Here is a 22,798-nt window from a genome sequence, read left to right as displayed (position 1 = left end):
CTGCCAGGAGGGTGTGTTTGGGCTACGTTACATCACAAAGTTGGTAGGTAAGCTGGATGCAGAGTGATACTTCACCTGAATCCTGCAACACAAGAGCTGAGGGGCACTACCTTGAAAAGGTACTTACACAGAAGGTAAGAAACTTCTGTATCCTACTGCCAGCAGATGACAGTATTGGTGGTGGCAAATGGGGGGTCCCAGAGAAATTAATGGGCCACAGATTCATGAATGGATTCAAAAAGCATTCAGGAGATGGATGCTGGCAGAGTATGAAGCAGATTCAGAAGCCGGCGAGGCTAGGTGCCCTCCCCAGACAGCATCTTCTATTGCCACTGCTGGGCACCCAATAGGGACAGCGGAGACCTATGGTTGGACCTTGCTTGGGACCTCCTGTGTTACATTCAGAGTTGGCAGAGGTGCATAGAAATGACTGCAGTGCCGCAGTTCATTCTCTATCAGTCACCAATCCCATCACAGGGGTCATTCTGCTGTCAGCAGCTGACGGTCCCTGGAATAACAAGGAAGCTGGGTTTGGGATGTCAGGAGCTTCCCAGCATGGGGCAAGGAGCACCTTGGCTTCTCTGTGGTTGCAGATTTTTCATTTGAGCCAGTCCCTACAGATTTGAAACTCACTTTCTACTCCAACCAAGGTGTTTCCTTTAAAGAAAAGAGTATGAGAAGTGAGGAATATGATTAAGGAAGATGTTTAATGAAAACAAATAGTCAAGTTTGACTTGTGGAGGCATTGCTAAATGAGTTTTGTGGAGGCATTGCTAAATGAGTTTTGTATCCGAATATCGTAACTTAATTTAGTGGCAGAATTTTGTCCTGGCAACATTGATGTTTTGGGTTTGTTTGGGTTTCTTTCCAAAGTCTGTGTCCAGATATCATCAATCTGCATTGAAAAGTATAATTTTGGTAACGGACACTCCCTTGTGACAACAAATCTGATCTTTTCTTTAGCCAATATTCCTTCTTTGAATCCCATTAAAGCCCCCAGGCAGGACTCTGTTTAATCCAGATCCTTTTTGATTCTAGAAGACTTGGCTTATGTTGCTGCATTTTTTATAGGCATACAGAACCTATTGCACAGCATTGATTTATATTCTACAGAGCTGTGACTTGGCCAAAGAACTCTACAACAGGTAGAATATGATAACAAAGGGAAAAATGTCAATTTCTTTTAACATGGATTTTAAATAGATTAAACACCAATAGTTGTACAGCTAAAGATATTTTTTCATAGTAATTCTTGCTGTAAAGAAGAGAGTAAGTAGTATACAGAAAATCAAATTAACTAAAAGGCTCTATAATACAGAAAGCTTGACTTGGAGAAGGAGGAGAAAAGAAACTTGGTAAGAGCAGAGGAGTTGAGAGAAATGAGGGCAGACTGGCATACAGCTGCTAGGGAGATGTCCAGATCTCACCAGGTGTGAGCCAGAAGGCATTGGGAAGCTAATACCATTGCAAAAATAGATTTTGTTTGTCATTACTCCATGAAAAGGTGATTTTAATGTAGCACAAGAGAGATGAGAGTGAGAGCGTGGGCATTGAGTGCTCAGAGAGAAAGAGCAATCCTGTGTGTGAAGCACTAGCAGAGGCCTGAGGTGGGCTGTGTTCAGTTGTAGCCTTCACCACACTCTTCATTTGTGCTCTGAGCAATTCACTTCACCTCTCTTGTCCTCAGGTCTCCAAACAGCACACGGGTATTATCAGAATAAATCTCTTATTGCTTTCCAAAGCTCAGATACTGTTGTGATGAACAGAGCAGGGCAGCAGGGGAGCTGATGTTGCTCCTTAAACTTGCTGTGTTTTTAATCTTCTAAACTGAAGGGATGAGCTAAAAGTCCCTTTTACCCCAAAGACTCTGTTAGCTGAGAGCTGGAGGATACTCTTTTGTCATTTCTCTCTGTTTAGTGATTATGGAAAAGTGGCTTTATCTTATTTAACAAGTCAGAATTCATCTGGGTATTTATAATCACATTTTTTACAGCAATAAAAAAAAAGGTGTCCTTCTACTGTATGTTCCACAAGCTTGTGTCTCCAACAAAACTGCTGACTTCAGTAAGCCTGAAGTAATCTCTGATGGCAGAGAGGACGCCCTCCCTGCGCTCACGGCTGATTCTCAGCACAGGGTGTCACTGGCTTGTTAGTTTGAGAAAAATGTTTTGCTTTGGAGAGGGTCACTTTTGACAGAGAAGTAATGATGAGGAAAAAATGGAATTCGATTTCTGGCAATTTTTGTGAAATTGGATTTTAAAGTGCTTTGCTGTATGAGTTCCAATGGCTACTCTTGGTTTTTGGTTTTTCCTTTGAAAAACAAGGAAGACTGAAATAAAAATCTCTAGAAAATACTCAGTGATACATATCAAAGGACATCAAACACTGAAGTTTAGCAGAAAATTGCTGCCTGCCTTTGTACAGAGCAGAGTGAGACATGGTAAAGGTCATGAAAACAGGTACAACCATGCAGTTAGAAGTATCATAAATAGGCTTCATATACTCTGCTTTTTGTAATCTATGTTTCATATTATAGCAAGCTAAAATTCTAAGCTTAATCATTTCCTATGGCCATGTTAATACAACCTTTATTTTCTTAGAGTGAAAGTCAAGCAGAGGTGCTCTTTCCTCCTGAACATTTCAGCTCCAGAAGATCTAATCCAGCTGAATAGCAGCCTGGCTTCAAAAAGCTTCTATCCGAGGATACGGCGTATAATGATTCATCCATCGCTACAGCAGCAGCAGCCTGTCAGATGACAGTGGCTGGACTGTATTTTCCTACATTAGAAAATGCCTTAGCTGGTTCTACTACTCTGCTGTCACTGAGAGTCAGTAAATTAGGGTGAGCATTTCTGCCTGGCCCTTAGTGTAACCATCTATATGCTACACACAAGAAAAGCACATGAAAAGATGCTACAGGAGGGGGGTGGTATTTGTGAATGGTTGTCAGCACTGAAGTTTTACACTCATCTGCTTGGAAAGTAAAGCTGGAACTGCTGCTCTGAGACCATAGGGCACTTTGTGTGATGTGGTTCTGCTCAGTAGATATGCTGGTCCATGAATAATAATGAAAAGTTTGTTGATTCTCTTCAGGCAATGCTACCAGGACAGGTTTCCCAGCGAAAAAACAAACATGCCTTTCTGCAAATGAACACAAATGAAAATCTAAGAGGTGGGAATCTGCCTCACCTTAATTTAGGAACCTGAACTTAAGAGAGGGTAACTCCTCTAACGGTCTTCAGAGATATCAGCTTCATTAAATGTGCCATTTAGGTGGTTATTTTAGGGAGATGATTTCATCGGATGGCTGGCAGCACAGTTTAGGCAGGCTGGACCTCCTCCTTGGAAAACTAGGGTAGCAAACCCATTTTCTGTCTACCTTCCCTGCCACAGAGTGGAGCAGATTACCTGTGCTGGCCACCTAATGTGAGATGGTAGGGGGATTCTCCAGGGACAAAACATTAATACCCAGCCCTGGTTCTAGTGCAGCTAGTACAACAACAAACCAAAAGGAATCCTAGGATCTGAAACATTGCCTGTGAAATCCGCAAGTGTCCTCAGACCCTGGTTAGGAATTCTTAATACTACTTTGCAGCTGAAACCAGTCTTTGTTACAATGTAGCAGGAACTGGGTTGTTTTTGTGGGGTTTTTTCCTCCTCATTATTTCTTGCTCCTCTGAGAGCAAGCAATTGTCTTCTAACAGTTGGCAATGCAGAAAGATTTCACAAGAATAAATAAATTATATGGGTAAAGACATGCAAGTAGTTTCCACTGCTGTCCAGTTTGTCTGTGTTTATTGCTGGAAGGGTAAAGATTGGCCTGATGTATAATATCTGGGTACAGATTTAGGCTTTCCCAAATCTGGGAGATGGTCTCATTTCTGAGGTTACAGAACTGCATAACACTGTCCATGCTGGCATGCCAGAACTTACTGCTGTCCCAAAATAATAGTTGTTTAAAAAAAGTTACTTCAGCATAATGACTTGAAAGCCAGGAGATGGACATGTTTTATCTTTTTCTTTGGGGTTTATGATTTCAAGCCTTCTCTCTCAAGCTGCTGTGGATAAGACACGGTGTTAGTTTTCCAAATTTCTTAACAGAAGGACAAGAGGCACTAAGAAGGGACACTAAGTATTGCACAGCTTCCACTGAGGTAAAGACAACTGCCAACCTAAAGTAATAACAGCAACAGAAGTCGGTTCCTGATCCAGTTTGAGTCAACATACCCCCTCTGTGTCAAAGTTTGGGGCTGTGGAAATTTGTTCTGTATTAATGAGTGAGGCTGATGGTTTGACAAAACCTCCTGGCCCTCTACTTTCTAATCATTTGTCTTAGCTTACTGTGTGAAATGTGGCTGGGCAGGCCTGGGAGCAACAACAGCCCATCTTCACAGCCTTGCCTGTTTTCCTACATGCCTTTTATACAGGGAACAGAAGCAGAGTTGTCTGTGTTGGGGGTGCCTATTGCAAGTTTTCAATAGTAAAAGAGTAAGGACAGTGACTGCTGCATTGAAACATAGCTAAGAGGGATGGAGATAGCTGCGTATTAGGAAATGAATCTATTAACACTACCACTTTCGACTAGTGCACACCAACACACGCTGGAGAAGGGCTGCATTTCAGCACCAGACTGTTCTGGTTCGCTTTCCAAACATGAATCACCAAGGTCACTATAGATAGGTGAGGTCCATCTTTGTAGGAAGAAACAGTGAGCTGTAAGCTGCAAGGCTCCTCATGAAGCCAGAAGTACCTAATAAGCTGGAGAGTTTTGCTAGGTCCCTGCTGCTTTTTGCTCATGCTTGATGGATTGTTGTAGATCCACTGGCAATTCTCCAGACCTTCCTTGGCAATCATGTGGAACATATTATCCTCTTGGGCAGAACTGCCAAATCCATTCCAACCTTTCCACTCAGCTGTAAACCCAACAGCTTAAACACAAATCACTTACATGACAATACGCTGTATTGTAAAAAATTCCATAAAAGGCTGGAAAGGAAAGGATACCAGGATATCCTTTCCACCGTTATGATCCTTTGGCCTTCCTTGTTCCAAAAAGTTCTTATTTATTTATTTGTCTATCTATTTATTTATTTATTTACTTCTGAGTAATCTTTGGATGCCTTTTATATATATAGACTAATGAAATACAAGGATCTGAGTAATAACAAAAAAGACATTTTTAGGGAGACACCGACACATTTACCCTTCATCTTCAGCTCTAGTGTTCTTTCCAGACTTGATCCTTCTGCTTTATGTGTTTCCATCCATTCATGCAGATCTAACCTCTAATAGCAGTAGTAATATCAGAAAGGACACTGATAACCCAGTCCAACAAAAATCTTGTCTGGATATCTGGCTTTGTCATTTTTCAATCCCTTCAACTTTCCAATCCATTTAACTGTGTTCTGGAGTCACTGTCACAGTACACTGCTGTCACCTCAAGCAACTTCTTCCTCTAGTGTATCCAGTCAGATTTATCAGTATGGTAAAGCCCTTCCCATTACATTACTTACGTATGGCATCAGAGCTCACTGCTTCAGACAAGCTGTTTCCCCTTCCTCCATATGCCACTCACTTCAGAGCTGATCATCACGACTGCTCTGACATTCTGCTTAGCTGTCAAGTCATTTGAAGCCCACTCTCATGCCTGAATTTTCAAATGTTGAACCCTCAGTGGAGGTGCTGTAAAGAAATACCTTAGGTGTGGGTCATTGTGGGGTAGGGTCTGGGGATGGTGAAGGAGGTAAAATATCCCTTTCATATCTCCATATCTTATTAACAGTAAAACCCAATGGGCATTATGCAGGGGAAATGCATGTCATTCTACCTCCTACAGCCACTTGTGGTTTCACCCACTTAACATCACATCTATGCATGCTTCCAAAATCAGAAGCCAGAGGGTCCCATAAATGACTTCCTTCTCCTAGCTAGTTGCCTTACATTACATTACATAGAAACACTACATTAAAAGTTCAAAGTCTAAAATCAGTACAAAGAATTGGTGTTTCTTCCTCTACTAGCCTTACATGCATGAGCAGATAATGAAATGGTATTTGAAATGAAGCATTATTTGACATCTGTATTGTATTATATCATAATGAAGCTTACATTGCTCTGGCTGCTCTTCTTCCAACACTTGGGTGATTTTCTATGCTAGAAAAATTGCACTGAGTGGCCCTTCAGTTTTAATCCTGGGACAATGCGTTTCTACTCCAGTTTTATGTTGACATCTATCCAAGAAAGGATCTGTCTGCAATAATTTCTGTCTGGTTACCTAATGAGATTGTTGATTCATTGATTGTGTTGTTCAATAAGCTTTTAAAGACTTGTGGATTTGATTTACACTCTATGAATAAGCTGAGAGAAGTTTTGAAACAGACCCCTAAACCAGATACTTATGTCAGTGGAAATTAAAGACATGAGCACCCTAAGGCATTGTTAATAGGGGTTTAATTTTATTTGATTTCAAATCAGGGCAGAGGCCAATGAAAATGTCATTAATTTGTATGCTGTGAGAAGTATATTCACCAAATTGATTTGGAGGATTTCAGTAGTAAGATGGTTTTAGAGCATTGCATGGAGTCTGACCCTCATATTTCATCTCTTTTGAAGTAGAGCACATTTTCATGCCGCCTTATTCATTTATTCAGCTTAGTTATTACTTACACTACAAAAATAATCTACCAACTAAACACAGTGCTATTAGTATTCTATGTTGTTTTCTGTCATTGTTAGCAGAGTTAACGTTAAAAAATTATATTTTTTCGTGTTTAAATCATTCCATTGTGTCAATAAACATACAGACATCAAAACTTTTAACTGTGGGGAACACCAGTTCTTCTAAAGGTCTTTTCCTAAGGACATTCTGAAACATCTGCGACTCATGGGTGGGGTAATGTGTGGTGCCAGTGGAGAGTCCATAAGTGATAAAACCATTGCATCTCAGAAACAGGGAGATAGCAGATTTATACTGATAGAAACTGAGAATGACAACAATTATAATATGGGATAAAATGCAGATTTATTTTTTTTTTTAAGCAGCCTATTAAAAACCAACTGAATGCAGGTCATATACATCTTACTGTCAGGCGCGGTGGCTACCACTGCAAGAATTATTGGAATAATTTGCCTAAAAAATTGAGGACTGAGACAATCGTGAGCTCTCCATACCATGTGGTCCTAACTCTGCAGAAGCTCCCAACCAGGAGGTACCTGTTCCTTTCTGATCCAGCCTCAGCCCTGAGTAGGCTTTGGCGAGATACACTCCTGTGCTTCTCCAGAATGGTTCTTAGGGAAAGCTTCTTTGTCCACTCATTCCAATACAAAATATTATCAACCATGAAGTCTCTTTTCCCAAAATTACTTGCTTTCATTCATTTAACATGTTTCTTCTTGATGGACTCCAAATTCCATCTTTCTTTCTCTAAACTCTTCTTCTCCCAGGTTTCCTCGGTCACTTTTTGCAGTTTAGCAGTTTCATCAGCCTTTCTTGGAAACTTCCCCATCCTCAGGAAAGTCCTGTGACTGCAGTGCCCATGGGCATCTCTGGTCCTGTTTTATGCTACCGTGCATTCAAAACCCCTTTTGGTTTTGCTCTCACCTTGAACCATGCTCTTTCCCTCTCCTTTTCACTCTTAATTCACTTAAGCCTTGTCACTGTTCATCGTTCTTCAGAAATGAATGCCCTGAACTTAATGGCTTATTAAATCTTTCAGATATGTCACCAAATGGCTTCTTTGAACTCAAGCAGTAAACTGGGGTTTACCTCTAAGTTTTGTTTTTTACTACCTGACGTGTTCTGAGAGTTCGGTGTCCTGGAGAAACACCAGTCAGGAATGCACATATACTTTCAGATTATTTCCTGCTGATACAGTAACTTTTTGGTTTTTTCTCCAAACGCTTGACCTCATCCTTATTTTTGTAAAAGAGAGGAGACAAGATTTCTGTTGTGTTTCTAAACTGAGGATCTCAGCACTTCGCTACCTCATATCTGGTCACCAGAGTCATCAGAAGCAGGCATCTGTCAAGCTCTTTCTCTTGTTCTCAAGTCTTTCATTGGAAATTTTCTCTTGTCATCATTGTCACCTGTCACTAAGGGGACAATCATCCCATGAGCAAAAGCCATGTGCTTGTGAAAGAGAATAACTGGGAATGCCTGGCAGTGTGAAGCCATTTTAAAAAATGTAATGTTAAAAGAGTAAGCCAATACGTGTTCTGGAGAAATCAGCCAATACTCAGCACACTACAGTGGCCAAGCTGTAATAATTGTTGGCTGCATTGTCTTTCTCCCACAGGAATAAAAATGGTAGGAAATACGCCACGGAGCATGGCTGTCTGTATTTATATAACTGGAAATTTGATAGACGCTGCAACGATGTGAAGTATGCGAATATTATCAGGCCATTTTATGGAGAGACAAACTGAGGGCAAAGGTTTATGACTTGTCAAAAGTAACACATGGCAGAGCAAGGAGCTCTGGGTTCTACTTCAGCTTTACAAGCCTGTAAAGAGTACACTAGTGCCTAGCTCCTGCTATGTGGTTTAGATATGTTACATTAGTAACTTCCATCCTTTCTTTAGTGTATTACTGCTCTGACTGCCCACTAGTAATTTGGGCTAGTTTTACTGGACACAATTTTGCTCTGGAGCTGCAAGTGCTCAATGAGTAATACTAACTTGCAGCTTTCTCAATGAGCCAACATAGAGCGAGATGGAACAATCAGGAAATTGCAATACTACCTTGGAGCTCTACACGCTCTTGCCTTGGTGTGTTATTTCAACCTCATGCTGTTTCATCAGGAGGCTACCATGCAGCAGAATTACTATGGATAGCACATGTATATACACTCAGAGTGGTCACTCACCATTGTAAATTGTTTTTATGTTATACAGCACTGTATTCATAAAGGGGAGAATGAAATGTGTTTGAATTTATACTTTTTTTCTTCTCCATGGGTATACCAAACTCCTGCATTTCTCATGGACTAAAATTTTCCCCAGCATCCTGACTCAGAAATACTACACACAGGAAGTGTTTTGAAACTGCAGAGCTAATTTAACTAAGTGAGAATGAAATTAGGCCAGGATAATCTTATTAATGTTTTGACCTCGGCCCTACTTATGACTGCCCATCAACAAAAAGCTCCTGTGGCATTGACACTGCTTTTGCTGTGTCTTGACATTGAGCATTGGTTCTAACAGAAGAGTCAGAACATGGTTCCTTGGGTTACCCTGGGAATTATTTCTTTCATGTGAAGCCTCATGCAAGACTGAAAGAAGGTGAAAGGGTCCTTCTTACCAAAAAAACCAAAACCAAACCAAACAAAAAAAAAGAGTAGTACAGTTATTCAGTGAGACACCAGCAGAGAAGGCAGGAATTCCTTACCACACAGATTCCAGATCCATCCAGGCATCTGTTTGCATTCCCATTACAGTTGCAAGGAGAGCATTTTCCTGAGCTGGTACGGTAAAATCCTTCTTGGCATCCCTACAATGAAAAAATAAAAATAAAGCATTTCCTATGCATACATATTTGGAGAGTTGGGTTTGGCTGAGAGGCAGGGGAAAGCAAGAATTACAACCATCAGGTCTCTCCAGAGCATACTGCACAACTCCACCATAGCAGACCACACACATGCTGTTGAACTCGGGTCTGTTATTTCACTCTGTGCCCCGGTGCTGCTCTTTTTGCTTTACAATATTGAAGCTGTCAGCATTCCTGCCTGTGTCCTGCCCCTGGCCAGCAGCGGTGCCTGCCTACAGGTGAGGAGCCAGCAGGTTTTCACTGCATTTTGTACTAAAGGATGAGTTAGCTAGAAATTATGATCCTTATTCAGTAATGAATGTGTATGTATAGGAAAGAAATCATTTATAACTTAAAAAATAAAAGCATTAAGAAGTTTACTAAAAGCAGACTTCGTACTGGCTTTGATGGGCTTTGGATGCAGAGCCTAGAGGAGACAGAAACATATCTACAAAGATCAATGCCCTTCTGAATGAAAGCTGACTGGCTGCTGTGAGAGGCTACCGAAGCAGGGTGGACTGTCTGTCTGTCTGTCTGTGAGGCTGGGGAGATGTACCAGCAATAATCTGTTGAAATTCCAGGAAGTAATCAGTCCCTGGGAGATATAACAGTTCTTTAGTCATTCTTCAGTTTAGGGCTATTGATAATTTACCAAATGTACCAAAATTAAGCAGAAGATTATAAATATCTAAATTGGCTTTTAAGACCAATAATATGAGGAATCAGAAACACAAGCAAAGCTATTAAGATGCCCTTCTAAGACTAGAAAATAAAAAGGAACTGAAAGAATGTAGAATTTATTTGATATGTGTAAATTATGCAAAACTGGTGAAGGCACTCAGAGGTTGGCCTCTGTTATTCAGGCAGCACCTGCTCACCCTGTGCAGTCTCCCCATGTCATATTTAATGTGTTGGATCCATACAGAATCCATCATGAATGTTTTGGATCCTAAATTTCTTACCCTTGCCTGTCTCTTGCAGTATTGTTGCAGCACTGATGTGAAGGCCATAGTCTGTCATTTAGATCTCCAGAAATAATTCAGCCCACCCGGTTCCTGCTAGCAATTCTGCTAGCAATTAGAAACAGTATCCCTGAAGTGGCTGCAGAGCCCAAGGTTCCTCAGGCTCTCCTGGAATATCTTCTGTGGCAGCCTGTACAGCACTCTGTGTACTCTGTGGCTATTGGGGTCACTTACTCTTGCAAAATGTGGGAAAAGGGGGGAGGTTGAAGTGAAGCAGAGTGAGGTTACATAGCTCACATTTGTATGAAGCATGAGGCTTGTTATTATATTTTACTGATCTAATGAGGACTAGGTTTCAGTTGTATCTCCCTTTTCCTCATTTTCCTGGGCTGCCCTGAAATAAAGAATAATTTCTTTGCTGCACTGGCCTGACCATTGCTTTGTATGCCTACTGTAAGCTATAATACTGTGGTTTTGCATGGTTGGGTTCTGGTGGAGAAGGGGGGGCTGCAGGGGTGGCTTCTTTAGGAAGCAGCCAGAAGCTCTCTGCAGGCCCCACAGAGCAAACACCAGCTGGCTCAAGGCCGGAGTCGTTGCTGACCAAGGCCGAGCCCATCAGCGACAGTCACAGCGCCTCTGGGAATCACATTTATGAGAAAAAACCAAACACAAGCAGCTGCTTTTTGCCACCAGAGAGGGGAGTGAGAAGATGTAAGGAACTGTGCAGGCACCAAGGTCAGTGAAGAATGGGAAAGGAGGTGCCTCAGGTGCCTGAAAGAAAGATTCCCCTACAGCCTGTGGAGAAGATCATGGTGGAGAGGGTTGTCCCTCTGCAGCCAGTGGAAGATGATGGGGAACAGAGACCCCACCTGCAGCCCTTGGGGAGGCCCCATGCCAGAGCAGGTGGAGACATAGAGAAGACACTGTGATCTGCGTTGGAACAAGCTCCTGGCAGGACCTGCAGCCTGTGGACAGAGAGGCCCATGCTGGAGCAGGTTTTCTGACAGAACTTGTGAGTCCATGGGGGACCAGGCTGGAGCAGGCTGGGCCTGAGAGACTGAGAGACATTCTGTGATTTATGACTGCACCCCACAGAAGTCACGCACGCTGGGGCAGTTGGTGAAGAGCTGAAGCCCTGTGGGAAAGGACTCATGTTGGAGATGTTCATTGAGGTCTGTGTCCCGTGGGTGGGACCCCACATTAGAGCAGGGGAAAGGTGTGAGGAATGCCCTCTCCCAGCTAAGAAGGAAAACAACTTGTGAGGAACTGACTGAAACCCCCATCCCTGTCTCCCCCTGTGCCACCTGAGGGGGGAGGAAGGGGGAGAAATCATGAATCAACTTGAGTCTGCGAAGAAGGGATAGGTTGTGGGAGGTTTTAAGACCTGGTTGTACTTCTCATTATCCTACTCTGGTTTCAGTGTTTATGTGTGTAATAAATTAGGTGTTTCTTTAATTCTGTGTTTAGTCCGTGTTGCCCTTGACACTAATTGTGGAATGATCTCTCCCTGTCCTTAACTCCTAAGCCTCTCAATATGTATTTTCTCCCCTGTCCAGCTGAAAAGGGGAGTGATGGACTTTGGTGGGTGTCTGGCCTCCAGCCAGGGTGAAAGCACCACAGATATGAACAGCAGGTCTCTAATACCGAATGCAGCAGTGGGCAGTGATACCTCCACTTCAAAACATAGCCTGTGAGTAGTAATGCTACCTAGCCCTGATGGTGGCTGTGACTAATTAACCCTGGCATAGATCTGTGGCTGTATTGCTTTTGGGGCCTGAAACTACGTCTGCATGGTGCTGCACATACAGCTGTGGAGCACTGGGTAGCAAAAGGCAGTCATTCTGAGGTTCATCTTTGTGGTAGTTTCCATTCTCAAGGGTGGGTAGATGCTTCTATTCAGCCAGATAAGCTGCTTGTTTAGCAAATAATGGATCTTATGAGATGACTAACAACAAGCTTTAGACATGAGGTTTACAAATGAATCATTAATCCAATCTTATCCCAGAGAGCTCTGAGAAGCAGAGATGAACATAAATGGAAAACTCAGTTGCCTTTACCATTCTTACACACAATATTTTATCTGGTTTGCTTTGGAAACACTTTCTTAGATAATAGCTCCTAGGAGGAAAAGCCTTCATACCATAGCCACTTTGGGACATCAGAAATACTATCTACTTGTACTGCTTGTTTCTTTCAGTTGTTTAGTCTTAACATGGAGCTGTAGGACTGGCTCCCACCAGGATAAGGATTTCAGCTGAATGATTATGCCACACACCGTGGAAGGGAGACAGTTTCTAAATTGAAAACAGATTCTTATCCCAGCATGTGTCTTGGAATTTTTCTCTCCACCCATCCAGGTCTAAGGCATGTTATATTCTCTGACAACCCTCGACTGATGGGTGGTCGCAGCCAGTCCACTAGTGTCTGGCCAAAAGCCTTCTTTGTTTTCCAGGTCTAAGCAGAATAGTTTTTTACTTATGATGGTGAATATGGACAATCCTTCAGTCAGCCATAAAGCTCATCTCCTTTATACTTCAACTAAGGGTATGCTGGCTTACAGCCGTGAGCGAGCCTTCATCTAGTTCACTCACCCAGCAGTAGCCAGTTGGGTACAGTTCAGTGCCAACATCACCAGTTCCAGCTGTACGGGTAGGGTTGTACAGTCTTTGCTGAGGTCCACTGGGAAACCAGCTCACACTCTGAGTTCTGAGCAGACTCTCTTCTCAGTTCCTCAAAACATCTGCCTCAGTTTTGGGTACCTTTGCTATTCTTGCTGCTAGAGCCCCTTTTGAAAATGAGATGCAGGATCTTAAGTCACCTGGGTATTTTTTGGAAATATTTTCCCTCCACATTATTCAATTCATCACAAAAACTTGGAAGGTGCAGATACTCATTATTTTAATGTAGTGTTTTAAACCATGAGCTTCATTACTTTAAACTAGAAGTGAGGTATTGACAATCAAGGCTATGAGGGAAGTGGGAATGAGGGGATTGGACTTGATGATCTCTGGAGGTTCCTTCCAGCCCCTGCAGTTCTGTGAAAATGGGATCTGGATAGTTTCCTTTAGGTTCAGAAAATTTCTCAGGCATTCTCTAGTATTCTAATATATTTTTGTTGATCTTTGTCCTACTTGTGGTGATGGACTGATCGGTTAGTTGTTCCAGGGCATGAGCCAACATCATATTTATAAAAAGAAGTGTCAGAGTGTTGAGCTAATTGAGGGATTCAAATGGCCAAATGTTCTGGGAGCACAAAATAATTGCACACAAAGCACAAACACGGCTGGAACAAAATGGAAATACCTTCCCTGAAAAATGGTTATGTAGGCAATTGAGTGAGGAACATTTCTGTTCTTGGTCTCTTTCTGAATAAAGACAACTAGTAGGCCAAGATGCTAGTTCTGCATTAACAATTATGTCTTCACGATTATTAGAATTTTTATTTTTGCTCAAGAGACAATGTTTTCACCAGTTCAAGATGTAAAGTCCAATCTAATGTGGATCTTGCTGAGCTCTTGAAAATTTTTCACACCCATGGGGCATTTAGTCCCCCTCCCTTTGCATCTGGATTTAATTATTACATTTCTTAAAAGAAAAAGAACCAGCTGCAGTGCTGGAAGAGCTGTGGAGCCTATAGTCATATACTGCTTGTTTAGGCCCTCCTAGTGGTATGGGTGAAAGATGGGACTGCAGATGGAAAATAATTGACAAAGACAGGGTATGAGTTTACTCCCATATTACATTCAACCATTTCCACCAATTTCATTGCTGCTGCCCCTGATCTGTGCCTGCATAACTGAGGGCAGAATCAGGTCCCCATTCCTTCCCAGCTGCCAGCTAGCAGTAGTGGTGCTGTCATGCCCAGGTAGGTATGTTTGTCTTGACCCTGCTTCTCCTGGCTTGCTTTTTTCCCAAGGGAAGAGCGCCGTGCTGGTAAACATGCACAGAATGTTCTCTGTGGTTACATCTGCAGCAGCCAGCTGAAGGAGGGCAAGGCATGGTTTCAGGCACTGCCTTATGATCATCCATACTGAGTGACGGTTCATTTTCTGCCTTGATTTTGCTTTTTGACAGATTGTGTTTTCCCTGACAATGTCCAGGCACAGCTCAGAGCACGGCATCTGTTAGGACATGTTCCCACAAGGCTGTCTGCATGAGACTGTGCTGTTCTGGGCAAGCACAGAGAGAGCTTCAGCACGTGGCCATGGGCTGTATTATGCTACTTGCCTTGAGGTCTCTGCATGGCTTTTTATTTGGTAATTCAGATGTAGCCATTGACTCTCTCATCTAATAGTAAGAAAACATGGCAAGTTTCTTTAGTTTGTACTGGAACTTGTGGCTTTCCTGTGAATATGTAAAAGCACAAAGGGTCTCTTTCTTCCACAATAAAAGGTTCCCTTGGATCCACACCAAAGTTTGTTATTTCCAGAGTTTTCTCTTGAGTGTTGGAGCACATGAAGGGATGTGATTCAGGGTTAAATGGTCTACATTAAGACATTTCAGCCTTTGTTATACTCATGCCTACCAGTCTTGGGCCAGGAAACTCATTGCATTTGATCCAAAACAAACCCAGGAGAAAAAGATGGTGCTTGCCTTGAGGACCATTGTAAAAGAGTAGGCAGCTCATGCACTTGGGGAGCTGAAGCACAGCACTCAGAGGAGCTGTGTACCATGATGTACCACATCATGGTACATCAGCTGCCAAGTCACTGCTCTAAGTTTAGCTTTAGCTGACATTTCCTTCCAGGTCTGAGAGGGATCCTCAGTGGGCTACACAGACGTTCAGACATGAGAGTGAAGATCAAAAATTATGATATTACTTAGTAGATTCTCACTTCAAAGGTCGGTTCAGGAGAGTAAAAGTGAGTGCAGCCTGGACACAGTTGAATCCTATAAACTCATGGGCTTGTGATGAAATGAAAACTAAATTAACCTAATATCCCAAATGTACCTGGGAAAATACAAAGGAGTTCTATCCTGTGTCATTACCCTCCCACTACTTTGTATGCCAAGAGGCAAGACAAATGACTATAGCTTAATTTATGGGATGTTACTCAAGTCACAGTAGTTGTTCCTGATTGTGCTCTTTAAGCCTTCAGTGGAAGAGAATTAAATTAATTCTTGTTACCTGTCATCTGGTGATGGTCAAAACCATACATAGATAATTACCCTTGGCCATGAATACCTGTCAAAGAAGGCCACATGAGCAAATAAAGCCCAATTTTTTATTTTGTTGATGAAAATAATCAGACAAATTGAATGGAGAAAAGGATTCTTCCTTTCTTGACAGTTTCCCATCAAGTTTTAATGTTTCTCTGGAAGGAATGGTTTTGCCAAACAGTTTAGGACTCACCATAATACTACAGCCCTGAAACTTTCCATCTTTTGCTATACCGTGGTGAATTGATGCTCTAAATATCATCCACACGTTTTAAAGTCTGTGGATCTAAAAGGGAGACCAGCCTGCTGGAAGTGCATGGCATTGCCGTGGAAACAACAGCCCTCTGCCCCTTGGGGACTCTTCCAAACCCAACTCAAACGTGCTTGCTTTTGTTTATTTTTTATGAGCAGTATTTGGAATTGGCAGCCACAGTTCTGAGGCCTTTTTGAAGATTGTTTGCTTAGGCCAGCTTGAGATAAATAGCCTACTGCCCTTCCTAAAAATAAAGATGTTTTCCTGTTTGAATGTCTTCCAGTACTTTCATTTATCTGATTTTTTATTAGAAATAAGCACATTAGAGGAACAAGTCTGAGAAAGCAGTCCTTTACTGTACATTTGATGCTATTCCAGTTTCTCTGGTCTCCTCAGAATAGGTAGGAATCTTTCATGAAGTGATTCCTGGTCTTTCTCACCTGCAATAGGATCTTCGTGTTCAGAAATACTCAATCCCCAGCCAAGTGCTCACAGAAAACACACATTTTCAGCATTCAGCAGGTCCCACCTGACATGTCTACGTCAACCATGAAGAGAGTCCCAGGCTGAACCCCAGAGGACCTCTGTGCCCCAGGTGCAGTGCTGAGCTTACACAGCTGTGACTCTGCTAGTGCAGGGACATCTTGGCCAGCAGCCTCCACAGCTGGCCAGTGGGACTGTGTGTGTAGGAAACCCAAATCACAGCAAGCTGGGAGTCATCAGCATGGAGACATCCAGAGGGGAAGAAGCCAGACAGACACCCTTTGTATGGTTTAGTTCCTTCTGTATTAAAATGTGTCTACAGTAGGTCAGCTGTGCCTGTTGCTCTCTACTGACTGTGAAGAGGTCTTGGAGGGCTAGCTCATGTGCAGGCACACCTGTACTGCATACAGAGTCTGGGGAGACAAAACTTACTGCACTTCAGGTGTGCTGTGCTGTGTACAGCTGCCACGACACAGATCTGGTGAAACTTCAGGGCATCCTGTACCTTTGGAGAAGTGCAAAGGCTTCTACCAGTCTGTTCTACCAGTCAGTATCTTCAAGTGCAGAAAGTGATGCATCTAAAGGTGCCTGACAGGTCCAAGTGATTCTGCTTCTACATTTGAATTTAGGCCAATATTGGTCAGTTCAGAGTGTGTTCATGGGATGTTTCCCTTTGTCCAGATAGTGTCTCCTCTGATATTTACAGCTAGCTCTCTGAAGGAGCTGCATTATATTACCCTGCACTGATGCCACCTTCCTTACTGAATACTTGTGCATTAAAAATCTACAAACAAAATCTTTTCAGCCCATCTGAGATTTTTTTCTTCCTAGGGGGGCACAAAGCGTACACATACACTGGCACCTTCAGTAAAGCTGTAATTCTTAGGAAAAGCTGTAAAATGCCACTAAAATAAACATTTGCTATCTGGAAATAATTTTTTCCCCTGCTAGTAGCTCAGTCCTACTTCATCTTGATGGCTTTGGACAGCAGAGAACAGAGAGAAATCTGTAAGAAATTTTTACTAAGACTTTGTGTTGTCATCTGAAATACTGCAGTGACTGTAGTTCTCACACAGGCCTGTGAGATACCAGATTAACCACTTTTACAAAGAGTAAAATTGATCCCTGACATCATATTAGTGCTGCCATGTTCATTTCTGGCCCAGGTTGCAATTAAACACTGTAGATACTGCTGGGAAGAAGAGCTCTGATGCTGTGAGTGACTTTGACAATCTCCAGAGCTAGTGACTCGAGTAAAATTCCCTGAATAAGTATGCAGGGAAGTTCTGGGGCAGAAAGGAGCACAGCCCCGTTCTAAGGAAACCTTTTCATTCCCTTCAAAATGTAGGCTTTTAACTGCACTGAAATGACTGCTTCACCAAACTGGAATGTAAATAAACAATGTGTTTGGCTCCATGGACATCCTCACTTAAAATCACTCTGGCTAGGCACAAACTGTATGGCTTATCATGCCTGGAAAACATTAGCTACAAAGCAATATTCTTTACCTCAGATAGATATATGAATCTACTTCTGATGTTTCCTTCAGTAAGAAAGTACAGAGAACACCATCATTGCTTCTACTTCTGCTTTTCAGCTCAGGACTTAATTAACTTCCAGAACATTTAAACACAGACTTTTAAAATCCAGACTGCCAGTTGCAGACTGATGGACATTTGACCATTTCTTTCTCCCTAGCAGCAAAGTAACAGACGTTTCAAATTCCTTGGGTCATAAGCACAAAGATTTAGTTCTTCTTCGATCTGCTGGGAAACTTTATGCAAAGAAAAAAGACCTTCAGTAACACAGTGCCCCATTGGCCTGACCTTCCTGGCTATTGTGACCTGCAGGAGAAGCCCCACTCCTTTTGTTGCCAAAACATAAAATCCAGCAGATCTACAGAAGGCAACTGTGCTGGTCCATGCTACTGGTGAGCAGCGCACTTAGGAGCTGTGGGCTCTTTTCTCACTTTGCAGACAACACCAAATTGTGTGGGAGTGTTGATCTGCTGGAAGGCAGGAAGGCTCTGCAGAGGTACCTAGACAGGCTGCATCAATGGGCAGAGGCCAACCTTTTGGTGTTCAGCATGGGGGTTGCTGCACTTTGGTCACAATAACCCACGCAGTGTTAGAGGCTTGGGGCAGCATGGCTGGGGAGCTCCCTGGAGGAAAAGGACCTGGGGGTGTTAGTGGACAGCCGGCTGAACATGAGCCAGCAGTGTGCCCAGGTGGCCAAGAAGGCCAACAGCATCCTGGCCTGTATCAGGAATAGTGTGGCCAGCAGGAGTAGGGAAGTGATTGTTCCATTATACTCAGCTCTGGTGATGCTGCACCTTGAGTACTATGTCCAGTTTTGGGCCCCTCGCTACAAGAATGTCATTGAAATGCTGGAGTGTGTCCAGAGAAGGGAATGAAACTGGTGAAGGGTTTGGAGCACAAGTCCTGTGAGGAGTTGCTGAGGGAACTGGGGCTTTTTAGTCTTAAGTAAAGGAGGCTTAGGGAAGACTTTATCGCTCTCTATAACTACCTGCAAGGAGGGTGTGGTTGGTGGTGGGGGTTGGTCTCTTCTCTCAGGTAACAAGAGATAAGACAAGAGGAAATGTTTTCAAATTGCACCAGGGGAGATTTAGCTTACATATCAAGAAGAATTTATTTACTGAAAGGGCAGTCAAGTATTGGAACAGGCTGCCCAGAGAAGTGGTGGAGGTATTTAAAAGGCATGTTGACGCTGTGCTTTGAGGACATGGTCTAGAGATGGACTAATCAGAGTTAGGCTGTGGTTGGACCTGATGATCCTAAAGGTCTCTTCCAACCTAAGTGATTCTATGATTCTATGTAGGAGGTCTCAAAAGCGCATGTGTACCTGGGGATGGATGAGGGTTCAGTGTGTGGGGGAAGGATATATCTACGTTTGCCCTGCAGGATCCTGCTGTTGATTCAGTCATGCTCATTGCTGCCTTGTTCCCAGAGAACTGGACTGGCATGTTCACTAGAAAAACTGTGAACTGCATTTGCTGAGTAGAGTCCAGAGACAGGAAAGCCCACATTCATTTCTCTCTTTTCAGAATACATAGGTAGGTGCACTAGATCCAGTGGAGATTGAGTTTACCAGCCTAATAGGGTGTTTATTAATTAATGCTCTGGTTTGAGTAGCCTGTAAGTCATGGAGATGGAGCCAAATTCTGACAGGGGATGAACTGACAAAAGCTTTTATCCACATCTCACATCTTTTCCAGCCAATGCTCTGCCCATCCAGGCAGTGTGTAATGCTCTGGTATACTTCAAACCCAGACTTTTCCACTTTTGTGGGTGAGGAACTCATTTGCCCTATCTTACTAGCTTTTGCTGGAAACACTTTTACACCAAATATTGACTACAGCTGAGAACCACTGTTAAGTAAGTCTTGGGATGAATTTGACAGGTAAAGGGTAGAACTATGGTGATTTTGTCAGCCTCCAGGACCCTACATTTTTTACACATACAGTAGTAGCTCATCTAAGGTATGAGAAGTGTGCATCAGCACACAATCTTCCTTTCCCATTTGGCTTAGCTGGCCATGAAATACTGTCTTGCTACACTTTGTAACTACAGGATAACAAAGCATGGAAAGAAGCATTAATGGCCAGACGCCTCTGTATGACCAGACTCTCGATTTCTGTTTTCCAAAATGGTAGGGCCATCACTGATAACTGCATGAAGCAGTGCTTGCAATATTATTTGCTGCTTTGAATATTATTTGGCACCGCTCCTCTTATTCACAGCTTTTATCCTCATCTGTTCCACACACAAACACCAGGCTGTTCACAAGATTGCCAGCAATGTGTAATCAAGAAACACAGAGCAAAGCTCTGCATTTTTTCCCATAATACCTACTATGGGACAAGCTTGGGAGGATGGTCTCTGTCTCTCAGCAGCTGAAATAGTTGAGATAACAGATGGCTGTATTTAAACACTTAGACTTTTGTTACTCCTTCAATCTGCCAAAAAGATCCATCTCTACAACTCCATTTGACATAACTATGGTTGGCCATGTGGACAACATATCTAATAGATCCTACATGAACTGTGTGACTTGGGGTAAAATTTGCCTAACTAAATTTTCTCTGCTGTGCTTTGTTGTGATTTTTGAAGCAGGAGAAAGAAAAATTTTATAGAAGATGTCCTTGGGCTCTTTATATACAAGTATTTGATGACAGCTCTGGCATTGTCCTGTTATTCATATTCCTGCTACTTTTTACAGTCATAACTATAGACTTGCAAATCATTTATCAGTTTCTTCTGGCTCTCGTGTCCCCAGTATTTGGATGTATTGGAATTTGCTGAAGAGAAAGACTCATCATATGGCTAGAGATGTGTGCAGATACACTTTCCTCAAAAGCGCAGCGTGTCCTTGTAGCAGTGATGAGTTTGCTGCAGGCAGCATGTTCCAATAGGTCCGTTTATATATAGTGAGACATTGATTAAATCCATGGCTCCTCACTTTTTATTTATAGCATGCATTCACTCTAGTTTTTTATTTATAGGTTACCTTTTAGTCTTGTCTATATTATATGTCTCTCTTGTTGGCAACAAGGCTTGAATGTCATTTAAACAGTCTTACAGTAAATGCCAACCAGATGAGATGGTTGTTCATTGGCCCTTCTTGGGGGAGGCCTCTGCACTTCTGTTGGGCTGTTTCTATTAATGGGGCATCTGAACATTACACTTATGGGCTGTGGATCTTCACCTGCCCTCTGTTGGCTCCCACAGCCCTTCTGCTGCTGCGTTGTTCTCTACTCATGCTCATGTCCTCCCTGTCCTGCTTTCCATTTGTCCTCCAACTCCTCCACTTTGCCTTTCCCTGCAGCTGGTTCTAGTCACTCACCCATTTCATGACAAACCTTTCACCTCTAATCTGCCAACAGCTTTGCAGCAATAGTTTCATTATGTTGTTTGAAACTGATATAAAGAAGAACATTCCTTCTCACTGAACAGATGAGAATCTCATCATCTTGTTTCTGTGCATGAGCTCCTCTGTCCCTAGCTCTATTGATAAGGATATTGGAACTAAAGAAAACACATTCCTCTGCTTATCTCATGTGATGATAAACATTACTGTTTCACTCAGTTTCTCTATCTGTAAAAGAGACTAATGACCACAGTCACACAGAATCACAGAATGGTTGAGGTTGAAAGGGACCTCTGGCGGAACTCCCTTGCTTAAGCAGGGCCACCTAGAGCTGGTTGCCTGCGACTGTATCCAGATGTAGCCAATGTAACCCCAGATGATAGTGTTCCAGATGTACCCTAACGTAATCCACAGCAGTGACAAGTCAACAACACCATGGCTTTTAAAAGAACTAGTCAAACTACCAGGAATAATGAATATCCCCACATGGGCAGACATTTCTGGTGGTCATACTTTGCTTGTTTCAGATCCTTACAGTGGCTATAAAGCTGCTGCTGGACCCAAGACTTCCAATTGTTTTGACCCAGTGCTGAAAGAACTTTTTTTGGTTCCAGCTAAAAAGCCATCTATGTATCTACATAAAGCTGTTTGGCATTCTGCCATCTTTCCAATTTTTTTCCTCTGTCCTTCCTAAGGGATAGGCCACACTCTGGTATTTGAGGGCATCTATTGTAAGTGACCTGTGAGGATTTACTGCCAAAGCATACTAGATATATGAAAAGGATTAGTCAAAGAATTATATGTCAGTGTTAAAATTTCACATGAAAAGTTGAAACTAACTTTGTAAGAGAGCTTTTAACATACTTAAGGAAAACCTTTTTCTTCAATACATAAGAGGAAGGAAATATGAATATGGAATCTATTTGATATAGAAGTTATTTTTGTTAAAATGTCTTTCAAGGCATTTGTTTTTGTTAGATACAATGATTAAACCATTTTCCTCTTCTTGAAAAAACAAATGAAGTGTTGGAACTCTTCTGAAGGTACAAAATAACATTAGTTCTGCTGCTAACTTCCCCTTTTAACCTGCCCTGTTTATTTCTCTTTATTTGCTGCATATATCTTCCCAAACCAGGTATCGGCTATAGAAGAGGTTGCTGTGAGTTCTTCCAACTACTGAATTATACTATAACTAATTTTAAAAATAAAGTGCCCTGGTTATGGCCTAAGAGTTGTCATACTTCACTATAACTTATCATTTGAAAAAAATAAATGGATTTGAAATTCCCAGACCTCAAGTAATAGCAAATTCAAGAGTGCCTTTGTACTTGAATTTACAAACCCCTATGAAGTGACATTTCAGAGGGATCTTTGTCTTTCCCTGGAGAATGAGGATCTCAGGAGTTAGTAACTGATCTGTTGGCCAGACATCCTCTACCATCAAAGTCATCATAAAAAAAGACGAAGTCCTACACTTTACCATGAGGTACTCTACAACATGCAGAAAAAAGCATACATCTGCTTTGCAAC

General features: G+C 42.3%; 1 protein-coding gene across 1 annotated transcript in view; it reads right to left on the bottom strand.

Annotated features, from left to right (window-relative positions):
• The window catches only part of LAMA4 (laminin subunit alpha 4), a gene marked incomplete at its 5' end in the record, with an annotated part of 102,145 nt that overhangs the window by 68,449 nt on the left and 10,898 nt on the right, over nt 1-22,798 (bottom strand). Inside the window, one exon of the mRNA XM_084261325.1 lies at nt 9,386-9,487. Within this exon, the coding sequence (XP_084117451.1) occupies nt 9,386-9,487 (102 nt within the window). The remainder of the gene's footprint in view (nt 1-9,385; nt 9,488-22,798) is intronic.

Source organism: Gallinula chloropus (genome assembly GCF_964237585.1).
Source record: "Gallinula chloropus genome assembly, chromosome: 3".
Classification (NCBI taxonomy): Eukaryota; Metazoa; Chordata; class Aves; order Gruiformes; family Rallidae; genus Gallinula; species Gallinula chloropus.
Note: the sequence above shows the minus strand (reverse complement) of the source record. Positions and strands in the feature narration are given on the sequence as shown.